The sequence below is a fragment of the Stegostoma tigrinum genome, chromosome 12 (assembly GCF_030684315.1).
Source record: "Stegostoma tigrinum isolate sSteTig4 chromosome 12, sSteTig4.hap1, whole genome shotgun sequence".
Classification (NCBI taxonomy): domain Eukaryota; kingdom Metazoa; phylum Chordata; class Chondrichthyes; order Orectolobiformes; family Stegostomatidae; genus Stegostoma; species Stegostoma tigrinum.
In genome coordinates, this window is record NC_081365.1 from 61029451 (window position 1) to 61053880 (window position 24430).

The following is a 24430-nucleotide window of genomic DNA, read 5'->3' on the forward strand; positions in this document are numbered from 1 at the left end:
CACCTTGTTTGCTCTTGGCATAATTTAGAACTTGGCTGCATTACAGTGAATTGCTTTGGTACAAATCATATGAATTCTCCCATTTAATCTCTGCTCATCAGAACCATGATGTGCTCTGGGATGGAGTTGGCACACAGTGTGACTTTCCCAGGGCTCACACCCCCTTAGAGATGCTCAGCACAAAAAACTATACATCAGCAAGGCATAAATTAGACATGTGTTAGAATAATCAGTACTTGACGGCCTGAGTGCAGTTCCAACAACACTCAAGCTGACAGTTTCCAGGTCAGTGTAGCCCACTTGATTGGCACCCAATCTATCATCTTCAAAATTCACTTCCTTCACCAGTGTGAAGTGGTAGCAGAATGCACCATCAAGAAATTACAGTGCAGTTACTCAGGTCAGTTCCTTTGACAGCACCTTCCATCACTTAACTTTTACCAGCTCAAAGGATAAAGATAGCAGATGCTTGGAAACACATCCACCTTCACCCTTCCTCCTAAGCCACACATCTTCCTGATTTGGAACTATATCACTGACACTGGGTGAACTTTCTTCCTAACAGTACTGTGAGGGACCTCGCATCCCAAATATTGCAGCAGTTCAAGAAGACAGCACTTGTCACTTCTATCAGGGCAGCAATATCCACATTCTCAAAAACAAATTAAAAAAGAAACTGCTTTTTGCTGTAGTTTTGGAAGAATTAAATGATTATTTTATGAAAAAAACGTGATTGAAAACAATTTTTATCTTTCCCATGGTGTATTCCACAGTTTTAGAAAAAAAATTAATGTTGTTCTGTATTAAAAAGTAAGGCCACCACAGTCCTAATCATAGAGCTGCTCTCATTAAGGAAGAGAAGGATGAATTGTGGTGTTTTAATATGTGGGCCTCCATACCTCAGGTGAGGGGAGAGTTTGGGTAAGAGTTTGGGTCAGGAGGAATGGGATACAGGGGAACTTAGCTGCTTGGATACAGAATTGGCTGGCCAACAGAAGACAGCGTGTGGTAGTAGAAGGAAAATATTCTGCCTGGAAGTCAGTGGTGAGTGGGGTTCCACAGGGCTCTGTCCTTGGGCCTCTACTGTTTGTAATTTTTATTAATGACTTGGACGAGGGAATTGAAGGATGGGTCAGCAAGTTTGCAGACGACACAAAGGTCGGAGGTGTCGTTGACAGTGTAGAGGGCTGTTGTAGGCTGCAGCGGGACATTGACAGGATGCAGAGATGGGCTGAGAGGTGGCAGATGGAGTTCAACCTGGATAAATGCGAGGTGATGCATTTTGGAAGGTCGAATTTGAAAGCTGAGTACAGGATTAAGGATAGGATTCTTGGCAGCGTGGAGGAACAGAGGGATCTTGGTGTGCAGATACATAGATCCCTTAAAATGGCCACCCAAGTGGACAGGGTTGTTAAGAAAGCATATGGTGTTTTGGCTTTCATTAACAGGGGGATTGAGTTTAAGAGTCGTGAGATCTTGTTGCAGCTCTATAAAACTTTGGTTAGACCGCACTTGGAATACTGCGTCCAGTTCTGGGCGCCCTATTATAGGAAAGATGTGGATGCTTTGGAGAGGGTTCAGAGGAGGTTTACCAGGATGCTGCCTGGACTGGAGGGCTTATCTTATGAAGAGAGGTTGACTGAGCTCGGTCTCTTTTCATTGGAGAAAAGGAGGAGGAGAGGGGACCTAATTGAGGTATACAAGATAATGAGAGGCATAGATAGAGTCGATAGCCAGAGACTATTTCCCAGGGCAGAAATGGCTAGCACGAGGGGTCATAGTTTTAAGCTGGTTGGTGGAAAGTATAGAGGGGATGTCAGAGGCAGGTTCTTTACGCAGAGAGTTGTGAGAGCATGGAATGCGTTGCCAGCAGCAGTTGTGGAAGCAAGGTCATTGGGGTCATTTAAGAGACTGCTGGACATGCATATGGTCACAGAAATTTGAGGGTGCATCCATGAGGATCAATGGTCGGCACAACATTGTGGGCTGAAGGGCCTGTTCTGTGCTGTACTGTTCTATGTTCTATGTTCTATGTTCTAAGAGAGTCTTCCATGGCACCAGCTCAACCTCAGCCAATACAGGAACCCATGTTGTTGGTGTCACTCCATTGTAAACAGCTGTTCAGCCAACTCCATTGTAAACAGCTGTTCAGCCAACTGAGCTATCCAACCTCCTTGTTGATTATTAGAGCACCAGAAGAAAATTCCATCCAATCTGAGATACATCTTTGACAAAGGCATGGAAATTGGTGGTAAGCGCTCTTGTGACAATGGTAGTGTCCTTACCTCTGGGCCAGAGGGCTTTGGTTCAAGTCTCACCTGCTCCAGAGGTATATCATGGTACATCTGGACTGGTTGATTTAAGAAAAATTTGGAAATCAGTGGTCATAATTTTTGTTCAGCTGAGTTTTGACGAGGTCCATGAGACTAAAGATCAGGATATTGTAGAATCTTAAGACACTGAAGGAGATCACCTGAGCAGTTAAGTTCATGCTGGATCTCTGTAGAGCAATCCAGTTAGCCCCATTATGCCACTCTTGTCATATGATTACTTTAACCAATTGATATATATTACCCTAATTGAATTATGGTATGAAAGGGTTCAGGGATCCACGTTTTCTTAAGGATGCATTATAGTATTTAAATTTTATTTTTGTTTGTAGAGTTCTTGATCGCTGAATTGTACGTTGAAAGGATAATTGACAGACTGCACAATGCGCTTTCTAAGGACCTGTCTAAAACTCAGGTTGTGGAGCCACTGCTTTCCTTCGTTTGTGATTTGGCGTCTAATTTTTTCTGCTCCGTCAAGGAATGTTTGCAGATGTCATCAGCTGAAGATCTTCTTTCCACAATCTTCCAGCTCTGTGCCCAAAGCCAGGAGAAGACTCATCTGTCAGGTGAAGTGCAATGTTGCAAAATTCGGTTTATTGCTTCTCTGTATTTTAAACATTTGTAGTTTCAATGTTAATCTAATGTGATGCAATTTCATCCACCTCAACAACCTTGTCATGGCGTTATACTATTGCAGGACATATCTGATAGTGATTTATCTAACAAGGAAGCATATTTTAAAGGAATTTGCTTTCAGAAATTGCTGCTGTAAAATATTTTCATTTTTAGTTTGAAACAGTATTGTATACTCAGCTGCATTACAGTCACACGCGCCAAGTACAGAACCCAGTTGTATAATAAACTATGGGTCCCATCCAGAATTGTTGAACGTAATCATTCTGCATTTTCCCTTTCTCATCCGAGTCCTTGACGTATGTATTTCTAAACAGCCAGCCACATTCTCTGACAGAGAAGGAATACACCTGTTTGCACAAAAGGGTTGGAAAGCCCACCTTGCTGTAAACAGCCACTACAGGGTCAAAAGCTTCTTACATCTGTCCACATCTATTACTGACTTTTCAGCGGTGAGATGTGTTTCAGTTACAGCAGCCAGTCATTTTGACAGGCTTTATTTGAAAGCGACGTATCAGAACTTCAAGAGAGTCAGCGGACAGAGGTGAATGTAGTTCCCATTACTACGGAAAAGGTGCTGCAGAAGCTGAATGGTTTGAAGTTGGGGAAAGGGTCGCACAGTGGTTAGCACTGCTGCCTCACAGCACCAGGGACCCAGGTTTGATTCCAACCTCAGGCAACTGTCTGTGTGGAGTTTGCACATTCTCCCCGTGTCTGCATCGGTTTCCTTCAGGTGCTCCGGTTTCCTCCCACGTCCAAAGATGTGCAGGTTAGGTGGATTGGCCGTGCTAAATTACCCATAGTGTTCAGGGGTGTGTAGATTAGGTGGGTATGGGGGGAATGATTCTGGGTGGGGTCTTCTGAGGGTCGGTGTGGACGTGTTAGGACAAAGTGCCTGTTTTCCCACTGTAGGGATACTAAGAATACTAGAAAATCACCCAGATCAGACGGACAAGACCCCAGGGTTTGGAAGTAGATAGCTGAGGAGATGTAGAGGCATTAGTGATGATCTTTCAGGATCACTGGAGTCAGAGGGCAATAGACGACTGGAAAATTGCTCATGTAACACCCCTGTTTAAGGAAGGTAGGAGACAAAAGACAGGAAATTATAGGCCAGTTAACCTATTAACAGTTGTTGGTAAGATTTTAAAGTCAACTTTTAAGGATGAAAATGCAGACTACTTGGAAGTGCACGGTAAAATGGGGCTGAGTCAGTATGGCTTCATCAAGGGGAGGTCATGCCTGACAAATCTGTTAAAACTTTCTGAGAAGCTTATGAGCAAGTTTGACAAAGGAGAGCCAATGGATGTGATCTGTTTGGATTTCCAGAAGGCCTTTGAGTAGATGAAGCAGAGAAGGCTACTTAAGAAGGTAAAAGCCCATGGTGTTAGGGGCAAGATACCAGCATAGTTAGAGAATTGGCTGACTGGCAGATGGCAGAGAGTGGGATAAAGGGATCTGTTTCAAGATGGCAGCCACCAAGTAGTGGCATTCACAGGCATCCATGTTGGGACCACAAGTATTCACATACATTAACGATTTGGATGATGGAACTGAGGTCACTGCCGCTACGTTTGCAGATGACACAAAGATAGGTGGAGTGGCAGAATTGTGTTGAGGAAGTAGCAAGGCTGCAGAAACACTTGGACAAGCTAGAAGATGGGCAAAGAAGTGGCAGATAGAATACACCGTGGGAAAGTGTGAGGTTATGCACTTTGGTAGGAAGAATAGAGCCATAGATTATTTTCTAAATAGGGAAAGGCTTTGGAAATCTGAAGCACAAAAGGACTTGGGAGTCCCAGTTCAGCATTCTCTTAATGCAAGTTCAGTTGGCAGTTAAGAAGGCAAATGCAATGTTGCCATTCATTTCAAGAAGGCGAGAATACAAAAGCAGAAATATACTGCTCAGGTTGAATAAGGTTCTGGTCAGACAGCATTTGAGATATTGTGAGCAGCTCTGGTCTTGCATCTGAGGAAGGATGTGCTAGCATTGGAGGGGGTCCACAAGAGATACACAAGAATAACCTGGGAGTGAAGCACTTGATGTAGAAGGAGTGGTTGAGGAGTCTGTGTCTATTTGATTTAATTTAGGAGGATGAGGGGAGATCTGATTGAAACTTGCATAATACCGAGAGGCCTGGATAGAGTGGACACGGAGAAGATGTTTCCAACAGTGGAAGAGACTAGGATCCAAGGGCACAGCCTAAGAATGTAGGAAGAGACTTTAGAATTGAGATGAGAAGGATTTTCTTCAGCCAGAGGGTCATTAATCTGTGTAACTAATTGCTGCAGAGAGCTGTGAAAGTCACGTTATTGAGTGTATTTAAGACAGAGATACATGGTTCTTGATTGGTAAGGGGTTCAAGGATCACTGGGAGAGAGAAAAAGAATTGGGTTTAGAAACATATCAACCATGATTGAATGGTGGGGCAGACTTGATTGTTCAAATGTCCTAATTCTGCTGCTGTGTCTTCTGAACTTAGGGAAAGTTATTAACCATTTACGAGAAACAGATGCTAAGCAACCCAGAGTTTGACTACTATCAAAAAGTGAACACTTTTATCACCTGACCACTGAGATACAAGTCTGGCATACATTGTCAGTCACATTTTGAGAGATTTTAACTAGCTCATTACAGTTTCTGCAGTGGAGGAAAGTTAGTCTGAGACTTCTAAATAAAAATTACAAGCCTATTTTTTGAACATACAATTTATCCATCATCTTTCACTTGATTAATTGACCTTTACTGATTCTGAAAGTGGCTACGGTGCACTCCCCATTTACTTATTCCTCACCTGTTTAGGCCCCACACTCTGGAGTTCCCTCCCTAAACTCTTCAATCTTTCCACCTTCCTCTTTCAAGACAAATCCTTAAATACATATTTTTGACACAACTTCTGGTTAACTTTTTGCTAGCTCCTGTATTGCCTTTCTGACCACTTTTCATCTGTTGGCACCTCTATGAAATGCAGTGTAGTATGTTTCTGTGCTGAAGAGACTACATGAATGTAAGCTGCCGATGTAGTTATACATTTCAAGATGGCTTCCTAGAGGTTGCTGAAGTTCACCAAGCAGAATGTTCATGTAGTCTGTACTTCGTGCTGCTGGGAGATGTGGTTGTCTTCACCCATGCTCGTTCCCTATGCAAAATGGAGGTTAAACTTTTTCCTTGCACCCTTCTAACTATGGGTCTAACGACTTGTCATTAACACTGAACACTATACAGCAGACTCCAGAATTTAAATACCAGGCAAAAAACACAACAGCTTCATCAGAGGCTGCACTGATGATAGTTACCCAGCACGGTAATGAAACGTCTGAACTAACAAACCAGCTCAGCAAGCAAACCAACCACAACATAACAGAGCAGCTAACCAGTGAGAGATATCCCTGGACATGGAGATTCAGTTACCCTGAGGTAGCAATACTGCTTAGAGTGAGAAAAATTTCAACACCAGATGCAACCCCTTATTACAGAGAGATGAGATGGAAGGGGAGTCCAAAAGTACCACGCTCACTTTTGGCTCAGCTTTCAACATATTTTGGAGCAACTGTGACACGAGAGTCTGTATGTTAAGGCAGGTGATTGCTGTTTGAATGCCATCCTGCAGAAGAATTTGAGGCCTTGTAGATTGCATGGCACACCCTGGCAGCAGTCCTGAAAGTGACAGTGGTCTTGAACATTTTGTCACTGGGTTATTTCAGAGTGTGATAGTGAAGTGTGACATGTCACAAATGGCTGTTCAATATAACATTGTGCAGATGCCCTGTATAAGAAGGCATTGGAATACGTTGATTTCCAGGATGATGGGGCCGCACGGGCGCATTAAACAATGGCCTTTTCATTCATGGCAAGATTCCCTCAGGTGCAGTATATGTTCCATTGCATCCATGTGACAATCGAAGCCCTGTTAGAGTAGCCAAGAGCATTCATCAATACAAAAGGATTCCAGTCCCTCAATTGACAGTTGTATGCAACACCACAAGAGTTTTCTGGAGCCATTTGTTAGATTTCTTGGAAGCTGTCATCACATCTTGATCCTGAGGCAACTGTATATGTTGCAATTGTTCATCCTACCAGAGATGGTATGTGGATGACTTCTAAGAGAAAAAGGTTATTTACTGAAGAAATAGCCATTGACATGAGTGCATAATCCTACAATGAATGCACAGAGTTACTACAGTCAAAGCTATCTCAATGCCAGAATCATTAGTGAGTAGCCCATCCGACTTGAACCTGGGACTCGTGAAGAGTCAGCACAATGTTCTGGACTGAATAGATGGGGAAGAACTGTGCAGTAGGGTTGACACTGACCTAAGGGGATTGGCAAAATAGCCAGATGCAACATAAATCAAAACATTTTTTACAGAGCAAATAGTAAGGGACACACTGTCTCAGAGTATGGTGGAAGCGGTTTTAATCATGACTCCCAAAAGGGAATTATTTAATTATCTGAGAAGAAAATACTTTCAAGGCCACAACCAAGAATGTGAAAGTTGGACCAGCTGAATTGGTCTTGCAGGGTGCCAGCATGAACACGATGGGCCAAATGGGCACTTGCTGCGCTGTAATTCTTTTGTGATGACAGATGGATTCCTTCATTCTCTGCTCAAGGCACGGTTTACCTCTGAGATGTCCTGACCTTTGGTCACGCACATTCTATATCTGCACCAGAAAGATTTTGCATGTGACTTTCAATTCCCAACAAAACTCTGCACCTCTCCCTAGCTGAACATGACTGGACCTGACCAGCAATTCACCTGGGGAGTCTCCTTCACTTGCCTCTGCCTCCACTACATTGTCTACACAGTTTTGAGAAGATCTGTAGCTCAGGTTGAGGTTCTGGATGTGAGTTTGCTCGCTGAGCTGGAAGGTTCGTTTTCAGACGTTTCGTCACCATTCTAGGTAACATCATCAGTGAGCCTCCTGCATCACTAACACAGGAAATGACATCACCAACCCAAGGAAACCTAACCAGATAAATAGAAAGTGGGACATAACACCAGCGCTTCGTCGGAGGCTCACTGATGATGTTACCTAGAATGGTGATGAAACGTCTGAAAACGAACCTTCCAGCTCAGCGAGCAAACTCACATCCAGATTGTCTACAGAGTTGAAGTGCTGTGTACTTTGTGTCATCCAGTCTGAACTCGTGTGACACTACACTGGTGGGTGTTTTAACAGTGGTGGGGAATGCACTGAACTGCAGTGATGGTGCTGTTTCGGATTATTATTTCCCCAGCTGTTGTCATTGCTGAAGATGTCCTTCCACAACTGGCTTTATGGGAGACTTAGGCAATTGCTTAGGTGATTTCTCCTTTGTCTGGAGTGATTTACGCAGAATTGCCATAATAATTTGCGTACTAACATTGACAAAATGAGCAGGATCAGTTACATACCTTTGTCAAGAAAATTGCAACATGCTTTCACAGTATTTCAGATAGCTGTCCATCTTGCTGTTGCCAAAGAATCGTAGAGCCATACAGCATAGAAACAGACCCTTCAGTCCAACAGAACATAATCCTAGCTAAACTCCTCCCACCTACCTTATCCTTGCCCAGATCCCTCCAAATCTTTCCTATTTATGTGCTTACCTAAGAGTCTTTTGAACTTTGCAACTGTGCCTGCATCCACCACTTACTCAGGAAGTTCATTCTACGTGTGAAACACAACTGTGTTTTCAAAAAAATTGTCCCTCATGACTGACTTAAATCTCTCTCCTCTCACCTTAAAAATATGTCCCCATTCTTGAAATTTCCCATCCTAGGGAAAAGACACCTACCATTAGCGCTATCTATACCCCTCACAATTTATAAACTTCTATAAGGTCACCTCTCAATCTCCTACCGTCCAACGGAAAAAGTTCCTGCCTATCCAGCCTTTCTTTCAAACTCAAATCTTCCATACCTGGCAACATCCTGGTAAATCTCAGAAGATTTCTCTAGCTTAATAATATCCTTATTATAATAGGGTGATCAGAACTGGACATAGTACTCCAAAAGAGGCCCCACCAATGTCCTATACAACCTTAACATGATTTCCCAACTCCTATACTCAAAGGACAGAGCAATGAAGGCAAGCGTACTAAACCCCTTTTTAACCATCCTGTCGCTATGTGCTGCGAACTTCAAAGAATTATGTCCCTAGGTGCTTCTGTCCTATAACATTTCTTCAAGAGTTGTAAGCTACCAATTTCAAGGACCTTCTCAATAGCTGTCTAAACAGGAAATTTGATGCAATCCTTCCTTGAATGTTGCATATTTTTCCTCTGCAAAGTTGTCAGTGATAAATTTAGGATGATGGTGTTCTTCTTCAGCGCATACTGTGGCTCGCTATAATTAATTAGTTGATTGCTACAAAGTATTGTGCATATCCAGCAGCAAAATTGAGCAGCATCAGGATTTCATAGAAGTCCTCAACCTACAATAAAGATTCAATCTGTGGCGTCTGTTCTTGACTCAAATATATAGAATGCAGAACCATGTTCGCCAGACTCAGCGTCTGCAAACGGATTGTGTAAGTGGTGGCAGTTGATTTTGGAAATGTTTCTAAAATGGACTGGATGTTCCCCTGAGCATTTGTGCTCAGTCAAGTTTGTTTCCTGATATTAGTGAATTATGTCAAATGCTATAGTTAACATTTACCTTTTTTGGAATATCCAATGGTCCAGTGAGAAAAGGGGAATGTTTAATATAAATGGAGTTTAGTGCCTCAGCAGTAATTTATTGTCTGCAAAGTTGTAAAAATATGAAGTATATGTGGTGTTTACAAATCATGTTTTGTAATTTTCAGAAACTGATACATTATGGTCTTTGTTCAGTGACCCCATGTGATTTAAAACAGAATCAAAAACATGATGCATTTTCTTTATTGTCTCAGTTGCTCTCCTGAAGATGCCTGCTTTGGCTGGAATGATTTCAAAGTTGCTTAGTTACCTCACAAATAGCATTTTTCAGTATTGAATTATCACTCAGCATTTTGCAACACACATTGTGCATGCACATACACTTCTGCATGGAGCCAAAATGGTAGCAAATGAAAATTAGAATTTTGATTGCTTTTTTACACCTCTCCTTACAGAATGTCAACCCTAGCAGATTTCAGGTAAGTTAGCAAAATCGAGTTGAACTTGGATTCTTTGGTCTATGTACTTCAGTATCAAATTAGCACTGACTCTACCCCAGTCCCTTTTCTATAGCCGAACTTGATATGAAAGTGACTAGTTAACATAGGTGGCATTGTAAGCAAAGTGAATGGAGTATAAAATTGATGAGTGGGCAAAACTGAGACACATAGATTTCAATGTAGCAAACCGTTAGTAGATGTCTTCAGACCTGGAAAGGGTTGAAAATGTCCTTTCTAAACAGTGAAAAACAGTTAAGCCTGAAGAAACTTGGGGCTCCAGTACACAAATCATTAAAAGTTTTATATACAAATACAGAAAATAATTAGAAAGGCTAATTAATGGTGGACTTTATTTCTTAGGAAAATAGTACAAGGGAATCAAGCTATTCTTCAGCTAAACAAAGTCTGACTGGATCACATTTGGAAAACTGAGCAATTGTAGGCACTGCGACAAAGGAAGCATGTATTGCCTTGGAGTGGGTACAGTATAGATTTACTGAACTAAAGCCTTAAATTATGCAGATGAAATCCACAACCTTGGATCGCATTCTCTGGAATTTAGGAGGTAAAAGGATGACTTGATCAAACTTTTCAGGATTTTAAGGTGAACTGATAATTTCTCCCAACCTATCCTATCTGCTGTAGTTGATGTGTCTAGGACTGGGGGACCTAATCAAAAAAAACTAGAGTCTGATTTTGAGGTGTGCAATTAGGAAACATTTCTACATTGAGTGACAGGAGTTTGGAACTCTGTTCCTCAGACAGAAATAATTAATACTAAATACTGTGTTAATTTTAAAACTTAGCTTGAGATACTTTTGCTAGCCAAAAATATCAGGGAACTTGGGACATAAGTAGGTATCAGCAGTTAGAAAGCATAATCTCAATGATTGACGGAAAAGACTTGAGGGCCCGTAACATGCTCGCATTCCAATGAGTTTCCATTCAGCTCAATTAGCCTTTTTAATACCAATTGAGGGATTTGACAAGAATAGAAAATGTGATTGTACATATATGGAGAGACCAGGACCAGAAACTGAACTATTGTATCATTGTTACCGTTAATTATTATTTTTTAAACATCTTTTTTTCATATAACTGTCTGAAATAAGTGGAATGCTGTTTGTTGTCTGCTTATGCTCGTAGCCAGACTGCAAAATCTTTGTCCTGATCTCTTTGCTACCAGGGTACTCGTTGTTTGTACTTTTGATTGTTAGCAATTTGGTTTGTTGGCAACTCTGCAAACCTGCCTCAGTCAGCAAAAGCATTGGATTGTTTCTGCTTGAGGTTTGATTCTAATAAAGTTCATGCCCCCAGAGACATTTCTGCAGTATGAAAGGGAATGAAATAATGTAAAACCATGAGGGTCTAAGCTTATTATTTTCAGTAATGAAACATATAGCAGATAACTTCACAAATTCTGTATAACTTGATATTGGGAAGTAACTCAGTTTATATTAACTGACTTTTATTGATTTATAATTTCTTCTCTTTCTCATCCTTCCAACCTTCAAGAAGGTGCACTATTGCAAATCTTTATTCAGTGTTTGGACCATAGTTGACTGATATAGGAAGCTCAACACAGGGAGCCAAGATGATGTACATGAATACATCAAAATGCTGTGCTAAATGTGATTTCACCCTGAAGTATATCTTTGGCAACTGCATACCTCCATGCAATAAATAAGATGCCATGGTTGCTTCAAAATCAGTATTTTATACAGATAATAGCAGAGTAGTGGTATGCAGTCGTTTACAGATATTGTAAATTCGAGGGGTCTAAACTTTCTCTTTTCACAGGCAACTGCTCATCATTATACCTACTGTTCATGCATGAAAAGACACAACAATGTTGCTTAGGATAATAAAATGTGAGGCTGGATGAACACAGCAGGCCAAGCAGCATCTCAGGAGCACAAAAGCTGACGTTTCGGGCCTAGACCCTTCATCAGAGAGGGGGATGGGGTGAGGGTTCTGGAATAAATAGGGAGAGAGGGGGAGGCGGACCGAAGGTGGAGAGAGTATAGGTGGGGAGGTAGGGAGGGGACAGGTCAGTCCAGGGAAGACGGACAGGTCAAGGAGATGGGATGAGGTTAGTAGGTAGATGGGGGTGCGGCTTGGGGTGGGAGGAAGAACAGGTTAGGGAGGCAGAGACAGGTTGGACTGGTTTTGGGATGCAGTGAGTGGAGGGGAAGAGCTGGGCTGGTTGAAGGGTGCAGTGGGGGGAGGGGACGAACTGGGCTGGTTTAGGGATGCAGTTGGGGAAGGGGAGATTTTGAAACTGGTGAAGTCCACATTGATACCATTAGGCTGCAGGGTTCCCAGGCGGAATATGAGTTGCTGTTCCTGCAACCTTCGGGTGGCATCATTGTGGCACTGCAGGAGGCCCATGATGGACATGTCATCTAAAGAATGGGAGGGGGAGTGGAAATGGTTTGCGACTGGGAGGTGCAGTTGTTTGTTGCGATCATCCCCAAGGGACTACAGTCTACATTTCAGCCTTCCCAATTTTGCCCCAACCATGACCACCTCTACACCCAGAATATTCAGACCCTTCAGAAGCGTTTCTCCCTGCGACTCCTGAAACAGATGTCCGTCATGGGCCTCCTGCAGTGCCACAATGATGCCACCCGAAGGTTGCAGGAACAGCAACTCATATTCCGCCTGGGAACCCTGCAGCCTAATGGTATCAATGTGGACTTCACCAGTTTCAAAATCTCCCCTTCCCCAACTGCATCCCTAAACCAGCCCAGTTCGTCCCCTCCCCCCACTGCACCCTTCAACCAGCCCAGCTCTTCCCCTCCACTCACTGCATCCCAAAACCAGTCCAACCTGTCTCTGCCTCCCTAACCTGTTCTTCCTCCCACCCCAAGCCGCACCCCCATCTACCTACTAACCTCATCCCACCTCCTTGACCTGTCTGTCTTCCCTGGACTGACCTGTCCCCGCCCTACCTCCCCACCTATACTCTCTCCACCTATCTTCTTTTCTCTCCATCTTCGGTCCGCCTCCCCCTCTCTCCCTATTTATTCCAGAACCCTCACCCCATCCCCCTCTCTGATGAAGGGTCTAGGCCCAAAACGTCAGCTTTTGTGCTCCTGAGATGCTGCTTGGCCTGCTGTGTTCGTCCAGCCTCACATTTTATTATCCTGGAATTCTCCAACATCTGCAGTTCCTATTATCTCTGATACAATGTTGCTTAGGCTTGCTTAGGTCTTTTTTTTCCTCTTACCTTTTTCACACCTATTCACTGATTTGGTGCTTTTCCCCTTGCAGATTTTGTGGTCCTCTTCCTTCTACCCCATCCTCCCCAAAGTGGCATAATATTCAATGCATAGAAAGTTTTGATGTTGCATAGCATCCCATCCACAATATGCAGTGGGGTTCAATTACTTGGAAAAGTAGAAACATGACTGGAATTTGCTCGGGAACTAAATTGTGTTTGATGTATTGGGCTAAGTAGCATGCACATCATAGTTGACATGTGACTATTGTTCATCTTTTGTTTTCCATAAAAAATATTTAATGTTTGAAGATGATACTTAGCACTGTATAATTCTGTTGTTTTGCTTAAACTGTTTGTACTTGTGTTACATACTGCATTATTAATCAGTGCCAACGCGAGATACTTGTCTTTGGCAGGGTTCCAAAATGTGCATTATAATGAATCTGAAGTGCTTTATAATGGTCATTCTTATCAAATGTCATCACATTGTAGACATGTGCAATCCATTTGAGAAAAGTTTCAATTGTTGCAAAAGTAAATTGTTTTTTAAAAGCAGTCTGTAGGTGGCCAATCCAGTTGCACATTATTCTAATGTTTTTAAATCCATTTCAAAGAGTACTTTAATGGCATTACTAACCTTCCGTTCCAACATTTTTGTAAAAGGATATTCTGAATACTCTATCTCACAACAGTAATATATTGTCCATTTACCTATTTAGTTCCCACCCATTGAGACCTTTCTCACCAGTTTTTAATCACTTCTTTTTATATGAAATACAAGTGACCTTAATACCTTTTGCAGGACTGAAATATTGACTTTTACTGTTGTTTTATGCCTAGTTAAAATGTAGTTACATAAAACATTTCAACAAGTCTTTCAAAATAATGAGTTAAAATATTCTTATTTTTAGTGACACAACATGATATGATGTACAATAAAACACTTTTCTTACAAATCCACCCACATGTATATACAAAAACTAAAACTGCAAATCTGAAACAATGTAGAAAATGCGAGAAACACTCGAGTTAATCCATGTGAAGATGTAAAAGGTTAACGTTTCAGATATCAGTATTTATCAGAAGTCAATAAAATCAAAAATTAACCTATTTGAAGGGACAGATAAACCATTGGAGAAGGAACAAGCAATTTTACTTCTTTAGTCTCCTGCACTATTCAACCATATCTAGGTGATCTGCTCTATCCACATGTTCCTTTATGTTTTTAGTATCTAGAAATCTATTGATCTCTATCTTAAACATGATCAGTGACTGAGTCTCCACACTCCTCAGGGGAGAGAATTCCAAAGATTTACCATCCACTGAATGAAGAAATTCCTCCTTACTTCACTACTAGATGGCCTATTCCATATTTTGAGATTGCACTCCCTACTTCTAGATCTTTCCCCAAATTCCTGGGAAAATATTCTTCTTGGATCAACCCTTTCAAGCTTGCCATAATTTTCAATGTCGCAATAAGATCACCTTTCATTTTTCTAGATTTCTGAAAACACAGACCCAGTCTCCTAAATCTGTTTTCATAGAACAATTACACTGACCCAAGAATCAGTATGGTTAATCTCCATTGCACTCCCTTTCCAACAAGGGATTCGTTCCCTATGTTAGGAGACAAAAGCGTCACAAAATATCATGGGTGAGGCCTCATCAAGGTTAAAAGGAAGACATACTCATGCTACCAGATACTAGCACTACTGCCTCACAGTGCCAGGGTTGCACGTTCAATTCCAGCCTCAGGCAACTGCCTGAGTGGGGTTTGCATATTCTCTGTGTGTCTGCATGGGTTTCCTCTGGGTGCTCCAGTTTCCTCGCAAAGTCTAGAGATGTGCAGGCTGGGTTGTTTGGCTATGCTAATTTGCTCATCGTGTCCAGGGATGTGTAGGCTAGGTGGATTAGCTGTGGGAAATACAGGGTTACAAGGATAGGGTAGAGGGCTGAGTCTGGGTAGGATGCTGTTCAGAGGGTTGGTGTGGACTTGATGGGCCTTGGCCTACTTCCACACTATAGGGATTCTATAATACATGCACACACACATCATAATGAATTTGAGTGGAAGCTAAAACGTAGTAGAGTGCCTGACTAAATGTTAATGTCAGATGGTAGAAAGAAGGGTAGTGAAAGAAATTTTTAAAAATGTGAATAGCTGAGGCAGTTTTGGAATAGAACAGAAATGCTAGCAATATAGACTAGAAGCCTCAAAAGATGGAAAGCAAAAATAAAGACTATCAAACCCACTTAAAATGTTGCCTGAAGAGATGAAGGAGTTTACGAAGAAAACCGCAGAGTTAGGACTCAGAGGACTTCAAACAAGATGCCACGTTTGGAGCAATTGAGATGAGTTATTGAAGGAGACTATTGTGGTTGATTCGGTCAAAAATTTAAGAGGTCAAGATGGACAATTGGGGAAAGTTCAACATTACAACAGTCATAGAGGCTGTCATTTGTGACATTAACTGGAGTATTTTCAAAAAAATGGATGCTGCTAGATTCCAAGCTTGTATCCTAGGTATGCTGTGCAATCATTTTGTGAAGTCTTCTGAGTAAAAGAAGTTATTTCAGGTGAGAAGTTAAACCAGATTGAGTAGTGTGGTGGCAGATGGGAATTGGCGAGACCACTGATCAAGGCAAAGATCTCAGGCCATCTTGATGAACTATGGCGATGTAAACAACTTTGATGAAAAGTAATACAATGCTGGTCTGAGGCAGTGGAAAAGTGTCTGCTGGACTACTTGGAATCAATGAACTGGACTGTATTCAGGTACTCAGTGGAAAACCTAGACGAGTATGCTGCCACCATCACGGACTTCATTAGCAAATGCACGGAGGACTGCATACCAAACTAAGTTAATCTGGTTATTCCCCAACCAAAACTATGGATGAACCGATTGAAAACCAGGCAAGCACAGCATTCAACCCAGATGACCCGCACCAATACAGAAAATCCAGAGATGCCAAAATGAAGACCGGACCAAGTTCGAGGCCCAAACCAACTGTACGAACATCTGCCACCTGTGCAAAGACACAAACAACATAACAGGATACAAAATGAAGCAAAGCAAGATTGCGGACAAAAACACATCCTTCCTTGCTGTGCTCAATGCTTTCTATGTTTGGTTCGAGCAGACTGTCCGTGGCATGGTGTCATCTGCCTCAACAGACCCGCATGCACCTGTTCCCTCCATCATCACTGCAGACATCAGATCAGTCCTGCTAAGAGTCAACCCAAGGAAAGCAATGGGCCTGGACAGAGTACCCAGCCATTCACTTCGATCCTGTGCAGACCAGCTGGCAGAGTTATTCACTCTGGTGTTGTAGTTCATTCATAACAAGCTCCCTCTCAATTTCGGCAGAACAAAAGAACTGATCAAATGTGTAGAGCCGGATGAACACAGCAGGCCAAGCAGCATCAGAGGAGCAGGAAGCCTGACGTTTCAGGCCTAGATCCTTCTTCAGAAGGGTTATTTCTGAAGATGTTCATCCAGCTCTATGTCTTGTTATCTCAGATTCTCCAGCATCTGCAGCTTCTCCTGTCTTCAAAAGAACTGATCATTGACTTCAGGTAGAAAGGAGGAGGACACACCTCCATCTACAGCAACAGAGTAGAAGTTGAGAGGGTTGAGAGTGCCAACTTCCTCGGAGTGGCGATAACCAACAACCTGTCCTGGACTTCCCATGTAGATGCACTGGTTAAGAAGGCACAACAATACCTCTTCTTCCTCAGGCAGCTTAGGAAATTCAGCATGTCCATAAGGACTCTCTCCAACTTTTCCAGGTGCACCATAGAAAGCATGTTATCTGGGTGCATAACGGCTTGGTAAAGAAACTGCTCTGCTCAGGACTGTCAGAAACTAGAGGAGGTTGTGTGCACAGCTCAGACTATCATAGGAGCCAGCATTCCATCCATGGACTTCATTTACACTTCTCATTGCCATGGAAAGGCTGCTAGCATTATCAAAGACCCCTCCCACCCTGTTTATGCTCACCTACAACCTCTTCTGTTAGGAGGTACGGAAGATACAGAAGCTTGAACATACATATTAAGCTTCTCCTTTGCCATTATTATACTGATAAATGGACTGTCTGACTTCAAACAATTATTGACCTTGTTGATGTTAATCTTGCTTTGCGGACCTCCTATGTTGTATAAACTGTATGCCTCACCATGTCTAAGCACCCTATGATCTGCATGCCTCTGCTTTCTATGATCTGCCTGCCTGTGCTTGCAGACAAAGCTTTTCACTGTACTTGGGTACATGTGACTACAATAAATCAAATCAAATCCAACCCATAAATCAAAAGTTTTTTTTGCCAGTAACAATGCTGGTTTTCTGATCCCAAACATAACAATTTTACAATGGACAGATGTAGGTGAATTTAAACTGAACAAAGAGTAATATACTAATGTCAAGATGAGAAGAAATTGATGAGGCAGGAACAATCCTATGTAGGTTGTAAGAATCAGGTCAGATAAGATTATACAGGATTAGCATACAGAGGTTGGAGGCAGTGCAGAGGAAAGACTTGCTAAGGTATTAAGTACCTGGGAAATTATGGATGTGTTTTTGGTAGGAGATAAAAAGGGATGTTGTAGAATTATTGTTCAGATTTACCAAAAACAATCATGTTGTGACTACAATTTTAAGAAAAATTAAACCTCAAAGAACATTGGAAATTCAGAGGCAAATAGATTTGAATCAGGAAGAAGAATGTGAAATTGATGCGTAGTAACATGTCAGTGGTATTTGTTGGAAAGATTGCATGTAGAATACTATACAAAGAAACCATAGTGGCTCAAATTAGGTGAAGACAAATGGAGTTAAGTATGATGGAATGGGAAATTCTTTTGACCAAAATTAGGAAGAAAGATAAAAGTGACAGGGTGTCAAGGGCTGGTGTGAGCTGAAGTTTGAATGGAATCCAGCTGACGAAGGATTTTTGAGTCAGCGGGTGGTATATTGAAGTGAATAGTTGAAATTGGAGGAAAAGGAATCCGGTGATAGACTGGAACTCAAGTGTTGTGGATGAGAATGGTTTATCTTACTTGAAAAGAAGAGGAGTTAGGTGGTCTCAAAATGGTGAATGAGATGAAATGTGATATAAAGGACTGAGAACTAGTTCTGTCTCAACACTCGGTGCTACCGAAGAGAAGGTGCATACATTCTGCAATAGTAGCAAATCATGAAGTGATGGTGGCAGCAACTAAAGGAGCGTAGAAAATCACATCAGTGTTGATTATGGATGGATCCAAAAGAGGAAGGCTGAAATCTGAAGCATTTAAGTATGTGCTCTCTTCTTAAATACTTTCCAATTCGTTCTATTTATTTGCGTACTTTTCCTCTCTATTTTAAATGCCAATCCTTTGTTTTTTTTCTGGTGGAGATTATATCTGAAATGCTCAGTCGGTTATTCTGCTCACAGGTACTCATTTGCAGTGTGTTTCCAGAACTTCTGAGCATTTTCCCAAACGAAATATCTAAAAATCATCAATGCGCAATTCCATGGGTATACTTTGTCTCACTTGGTTTTGATGCAGAACCGCTTGAGGAATAAAATCAGATTAGTGTTTTATTTTGGCTTTAGAGGGAGTTTTGTTCAATTCTTGATGTTATTAGTAGAGTTTTGCAAGTCTAGAATCTAAGTATAAGGCAATTATCTGATTGTGTAGGACGAAGTGGCAGTTAAACGAACAGGATTATTTTATTATAAACCTGAAAGAGCTAGTGAAGAATGGAACAAAGAAGAATAAAAGTCTTGAGCTGACAACTTCTGTGCGCTAGAAATAATTTATAGCTGTCTGTTCTTGTTTGTGTTACTCATAGTGACAACTGATATGTGACCAGACCAGACTAAACTTAACATGAAAAAACCTCACGGGTTTGACATTGGCTTGATCGCAACATTGAAGCAATAATGTCCTGAAACTGGGGAAACAAAAGAAAATCTGAGGAATGGTCTGAAACGCCAGCCTTCCTTCTTCTCTGCTGCTCGGCCTGCTGTGTTCATCCAGCTCTACACCTTGTTGTTCTCTGTTCCAGTAGTGCTGGTTTTCAGAGCTATTACTTTGAGAAGTTTGATTTTGTAAAATAACATCATTAAGGTGCTTGTGAGGTAGAAAAACATTTTTCCTGTAAGAGAACATTTATCAACTATGTGTTGCATGAATTGAAGTCTTAACAAATAGCCCATAGAACAAAGTATTCTCTCAAATGACTGATAATCTAAGACCTTAACCATAGCAGCAGAAACAAAAAAAATTGCTCAATATACTGTTTAAAACAATTAAAGGAGCAACTTTGACATTTTTTCGACTATCATAATTGTAGACTTTTGTCATAGGATTTCAGACCAATTTAATGATTTGAAAGTAAATTATTTTTTGAAGTAACTATTGTCATTTATGCATTCTCCCTTTATTGATTTTCAATGTGTAAATATTGATGTTAGAAATGTTCAAATATTTCATAAAAATTGTTTTTTTATGTGGTATTAAGCAATGTTCTCAGGATATATGTGGCAAGATTTATGTCTCCTCTTGAAAAGCTCAGAACAGAAAATAGCAAAGTACAACCTTGTAGCACTAATATGTACCTGAAGATCTTTCATTAAATCTTAGATCATGTTTCAGCTCTGATTTGCCAGCATGTATTCAGCTGTTTACATGGTCAGTGAATAATTCAAGAAGAACCCCTGTAATTGACAGTATTTCACTTCTGAAATACTCTTTAATGATGCATTTACTTGGAGAAACAATATTTGCATTTTTAAATGTCAGATGGTTGCCATTTTTAAAGCTAATTATTAGACACATCAATTATTTGAACTTTACTGGGCTTGTTTAATAGAAACAGCTGAATAGTTGTTTTTGCTTACAGCTAGAATTGGTCTTCCTTGGAGTACTGAATGTGGGGAAAATGGTGGTTATATGTCGTGAACAGTCTGTCTCAAATCATGTTGCATTTTGTTTTGACCTTTTGATTATATTCACTCAAGTGGCGCATTCACATCTGGAAAAAATGGGATCCTTCTGTGGCAGCAGTAGCAAGCAGCTGAAACTGATCTCTTATGCATCCCAACAGAAAAATAGATTGTATTCCTCAAGCAGATCTTAAAAGGATGTTTGTCCTTGTTGTTCTATTCGTAGATGGCACAGGATATGATCTTTGCAGAAAATAAGTGCTCCGTGCAGCAGAGTGTCTGTAAGGCAGAAAAATAAACAGAGGAAAAATTATCATGAATTTATAGATGTGGCTTTGTTTTTAAGTTACTGTGGCAAACTGGACAGCAGGCCCACTGATACAATACGGACCCTGTATTTCAAATCCAAATTCCTTTTTAAATCAGAAATGACTTTAAGAGGCTGCTATGGTTCTGATGGAAAAAGGCAAATGATTGATTTAATATGGAGTCTAAGTGTTTGCTTGTGAACTGCTTAACTGTTTTCTTGACACACAAATTTTATAATTTACCTCACTGAGTGAAAATGAATGGCTGTTCTGATTCAAATATGCAACTTTCTTTTTGTTGATTTTAGTAGCATACTATCTTTCATATTTGTGCAAAAATGCTCGACTTTTTCCCTTCGTGTAAACTGAACAGTGTATCAATTCAGTGAAGAGTAGATGACTTTGTCACTGTATGTTGTAGCCAGACTGGTAGGAGGTGCACAAGAAAGGCTATTTGAATCACTGTCTAATATTTTCAACCCTCCTCCTGTTGGGAAATGTCTTTCTTGTTTGCAATACCAACACCAGATGGTCAAATTAAAATCTAGAACAGTTTCTCTTCTGCAAATGATGTTACCATGAACTAAAAGTTTCAAAAATATTTGATAGCTAATATAAATTGCTGTATCTTAATGAGAATAACAAATTACGTATTCTGACAATTAATTTCAACTCTTTTTGTCAAACACTGTTAACTTGTGTTCCCATTTTTGCTGTGCTCTATAGAAGATATGGTAAAGGGCTTATTTTAGCTATTGCATGGGTGTCTAGATAAAACGGTGTTAAATGTTTTCTGTATCTTATGTTTTAGAGCATTTATTTTTATTATTTTGGCAAATTTGTGATTGCAATGATTACAGTCGTAGCAAAAAATATAATTGTTGGTGGTTGATTCTGTCACCTGGTGATCATAACACAAGTTAAGCAGCACATGGTTTTCCTTACACGCTTACTTCAAACATGCCTCTGTCTTAATCCGAGAGAAAACACTCTTAGCAGCTCAATATTTTGCTTTCAATACTGCCATCTCTTTATCAGTGAGACTGTCAAAAAAGACTAAATCATTCAGAGATATGAAAGTTCTGATTCTGAAGAATACCTGTGTGTACTTCTGCAATTACAATGTTCTGTCTAAAATTAATTTATTTGATCATTCCATCTGAGTTGCTCCTTCGCTCACAGAAATTTTTGAATTCCAGTGTGCTAAAGAATTACCAGGAAAGACAGTCTAAATAAAGTATTGTGTTTTTGTTACCTGATTTTAAAAAGGCAGTGGACCTTTGCGTGAGAGTTTGGGTCTTGTGCGTTTATTTTCTCGTGTAGTAGATTGTTTGCATCCTGAGCAGCGAATGATGCGGTTCACTGATTGACTAATGTCTTCTGTTAGATTTGTTTCTGCCCAACGTACAAACTGCTGGAGTTCTAACAAAGAATTAAATAAATAGATCAATTAAGATTTGATGGCTTTCTGTGACTCTTCAAAAATGTATTAATAAATAGAGCAGCAGTGTGAACAGACCTTATTGCAACGTCTTAGAAAATGTTAAGACTGAAAATATTGCAGAATCAAATAAGAATCTTGCACGTGATGCTTTCAACTTCTAAAGCCTAAAAAACATATGTGTATCTTAAAAAGGAGACTAACGTAATGATGGATTCTTACAGGCATTCATTTAACTTCGTAGTGATAACAAGTAGTGCCAGTGCTAGCGAGCTATCAGGGCTAGCATTGCTATTGAAAACTGTTACTCTGTGACGCAGTAAAATGATTTCAGTGAATAGTTTAAAGTATTTATCTTTGACTATGAATTGTAATTTAGATAATGTTCTTCAAAAAAATTATTTTGATAAAAAATGCAGTGCTTACCTTCACATACCGAAGACATTGCTACCAAGATGATGAGAAGAACGATGTATTTGGCATTCATTATTTGATGAATATATGAATAACTTCATTTACTAATACTGTAAAAAAAATTCTCCACCACATTTAAATACATCTGAGTTAATTGCTTTGGTTACATACTCGGAGAAAATTTCACTTTGAGTCTTGATTGCAACCGCTTGCAGACCGTTTCACTATTATGTGGATAGCAGTGCAGTCAATCATGCAGACCACGTAGATCAGCCTATTGAATTAGTGAAATGCACATTAAACCATGCCTCTTAGTTCTTATTTGGAACTGCAGCCCATTAAAACTCCTGTGTTTTTGCTTTGCCAGATTTTGCTGCAAAGGAAATGTGTCTTGATGCTGATAGTTATTTAAATAATGTTTCAGAAAACTGTGTAGCAAAGCTTATTCATCAAACAATGAAGTCTGTTGTGTTAAATTATAATAACTTTAAGAAAAGCATCAGAGGTTGTGTTCTTTGATGCACTGATTTGATTAAATGTTAACAGTGAAACTACTGGAATAACACATTGCTTAATTGTGCTGAAATCTATGCTTTGCTATTTGCTTGTTCTAGAGTTTCTCTACTCGCCAGAAGAAGAACTGTCTAACATCTAGCTTAAGTCTGTTCTTATGTACTATAATATTGTGAGCCTATCTAACTATTTAATCGGAACAAACTATCAATTTAAATTGAATCTGTTATTCTCATCTTCTTATAAATCTCAGTTAGGCGACTCAGTTATCTATGCTTCACTAATATGTAAAGGCCTGGTCTTGAATTAATCAAATTGCCACCCTTTTGTACCCTTTCCAAAGTCTCAGACTAACTCACCCAGTGAGCAGAGCACGACTGTACCCAATATTCAATTAAGACTTGACCAAGGTCTTACACAAGGCCAAATGGCATGTTTTGATCTATTAAAGTCAGTTGTATTACAAATTCTCAGTAAAAGTCGGTTTTCTTTTGCTGTCACATTCGCTGCATTGCTTGTGATTTGTGGACCTCGGTCTTTTTCCACTTACTTTACTGCTTTTCCCTGAAGCGAATATCTGTGTTGAGTATTCACCCTGCCCAGATATGTAATACCATACTTTATGAAATTAGCCATAATTTGCCAGCCATAATCATCATCCTGCTAATGTGTCAAGATTTACCTGAAGCATTAGACATTGCCTATTGCCCTACGACTCATTGAGATCTTAGCTCTGTGTCAACTGTGCATTGTGACCATCACAGAACATTACTTTAAAAAACTGTAGGCTCGTAACAAACAAATATGACTGACTCTGAGTGAATGAATGAAAGAAATTAAAAGCAAGTCAAGCTGGAAAAATGTTGCTGAAATCCTGAAGGTCATAGAAGACTAATGGGATAAATAAAAGTACCATTAATAGCCCTTTGGCAGTATGGAACTTGAATACTGCTGACAAAAGACTTTTTTGAAGCTTTTCAACAGAGCATTACACATGAATACAAATCCAAGTGCAAAACCAGCATTTAGTATTGCATGAGAGGAAAGTGCTCCTTGGTTGGCAAGTGAACACTGGTAGAGTTATTGCCACAGAGAGTACCTACAATATATGAAAGTTGAACTGGATGCTGCATATGTGCTACAGAGCATCCTGCTCTTTGCAGACAGAAAGAACATTTGCGTACATGCACCCTTTGAAAACAGAGTCAGTCGTGGTTTGAAGTTTAAACAAAACCTAGCAGTTAACTGTCAATCAGCATTAATGGGTTCACTTTAACCTTCTGGCTTAACAAAAATAGAAACAACAAATAAATCACATTAATTTCCTAAAATTGTCATATTAGTTCCATTCATTGAAATGGATTTATGTTTGGTTTTTGAAACAACTTCTTAATTTCAGGGTTGTCAAAAATAGTTAGGTGCTTGTGAAATAATTCCAAATAAGCTATAATGTAAATTTATTACTATCTTAATTCACCAGTTTTCCATTAGTTTTCTAGGCATCAT

The 24430-nt window shown here is 40.2% G+C and overlaps 1 protein-coding gene and 1 long non-coding RNA gene across 5 annotated transcripts in view; one reads left to right on the plus strand and one right to left on the minus strand.

The window, feature by feature from the left end:
* ltn1 (listerin E3 ubiquitin protein ligase 1) overlaps positions 1 to 24430 on the plus strand; it is a 139709-nt gene that overhangs the window by 49932 nt on the left and 65347 nt on the right. For 3 of the 4 annotated variants that reach the window (XR_009446562.1, XM_048540310.1, XM_048540314.2), the window contains one exon: positions 2663 to 2896. Coding sequence is in view for 3 of the 4 variants with exons in the window: in XM_048540310.1 (XP_048396267.1) it covers positions 2663 to 2896 (234 nt within the window). In the remaining variant the exon portion in view is untranslated. Of the gene's footprint in view, positions 1 to 2660; positions 2897 to 24430 lie in introns of all 4 variants that reach the window. The other variant, XM_059650366.1, reaches the window with a different exon arrangement.
* Positions 19753 to 22680, minus strand: LOC125456855 (uncharacterized). Its single transcript, XR_007248526.2, has 3 exons — positions 22424 to 22680; positions 21812 to 21978; positions 19753 to 20527 (listed from the first exon to the last, which is right to left on the minus strand). It is a non-coding gene; the product is annotated as an uncharacterized LOC125456855 (long non-coding RNA).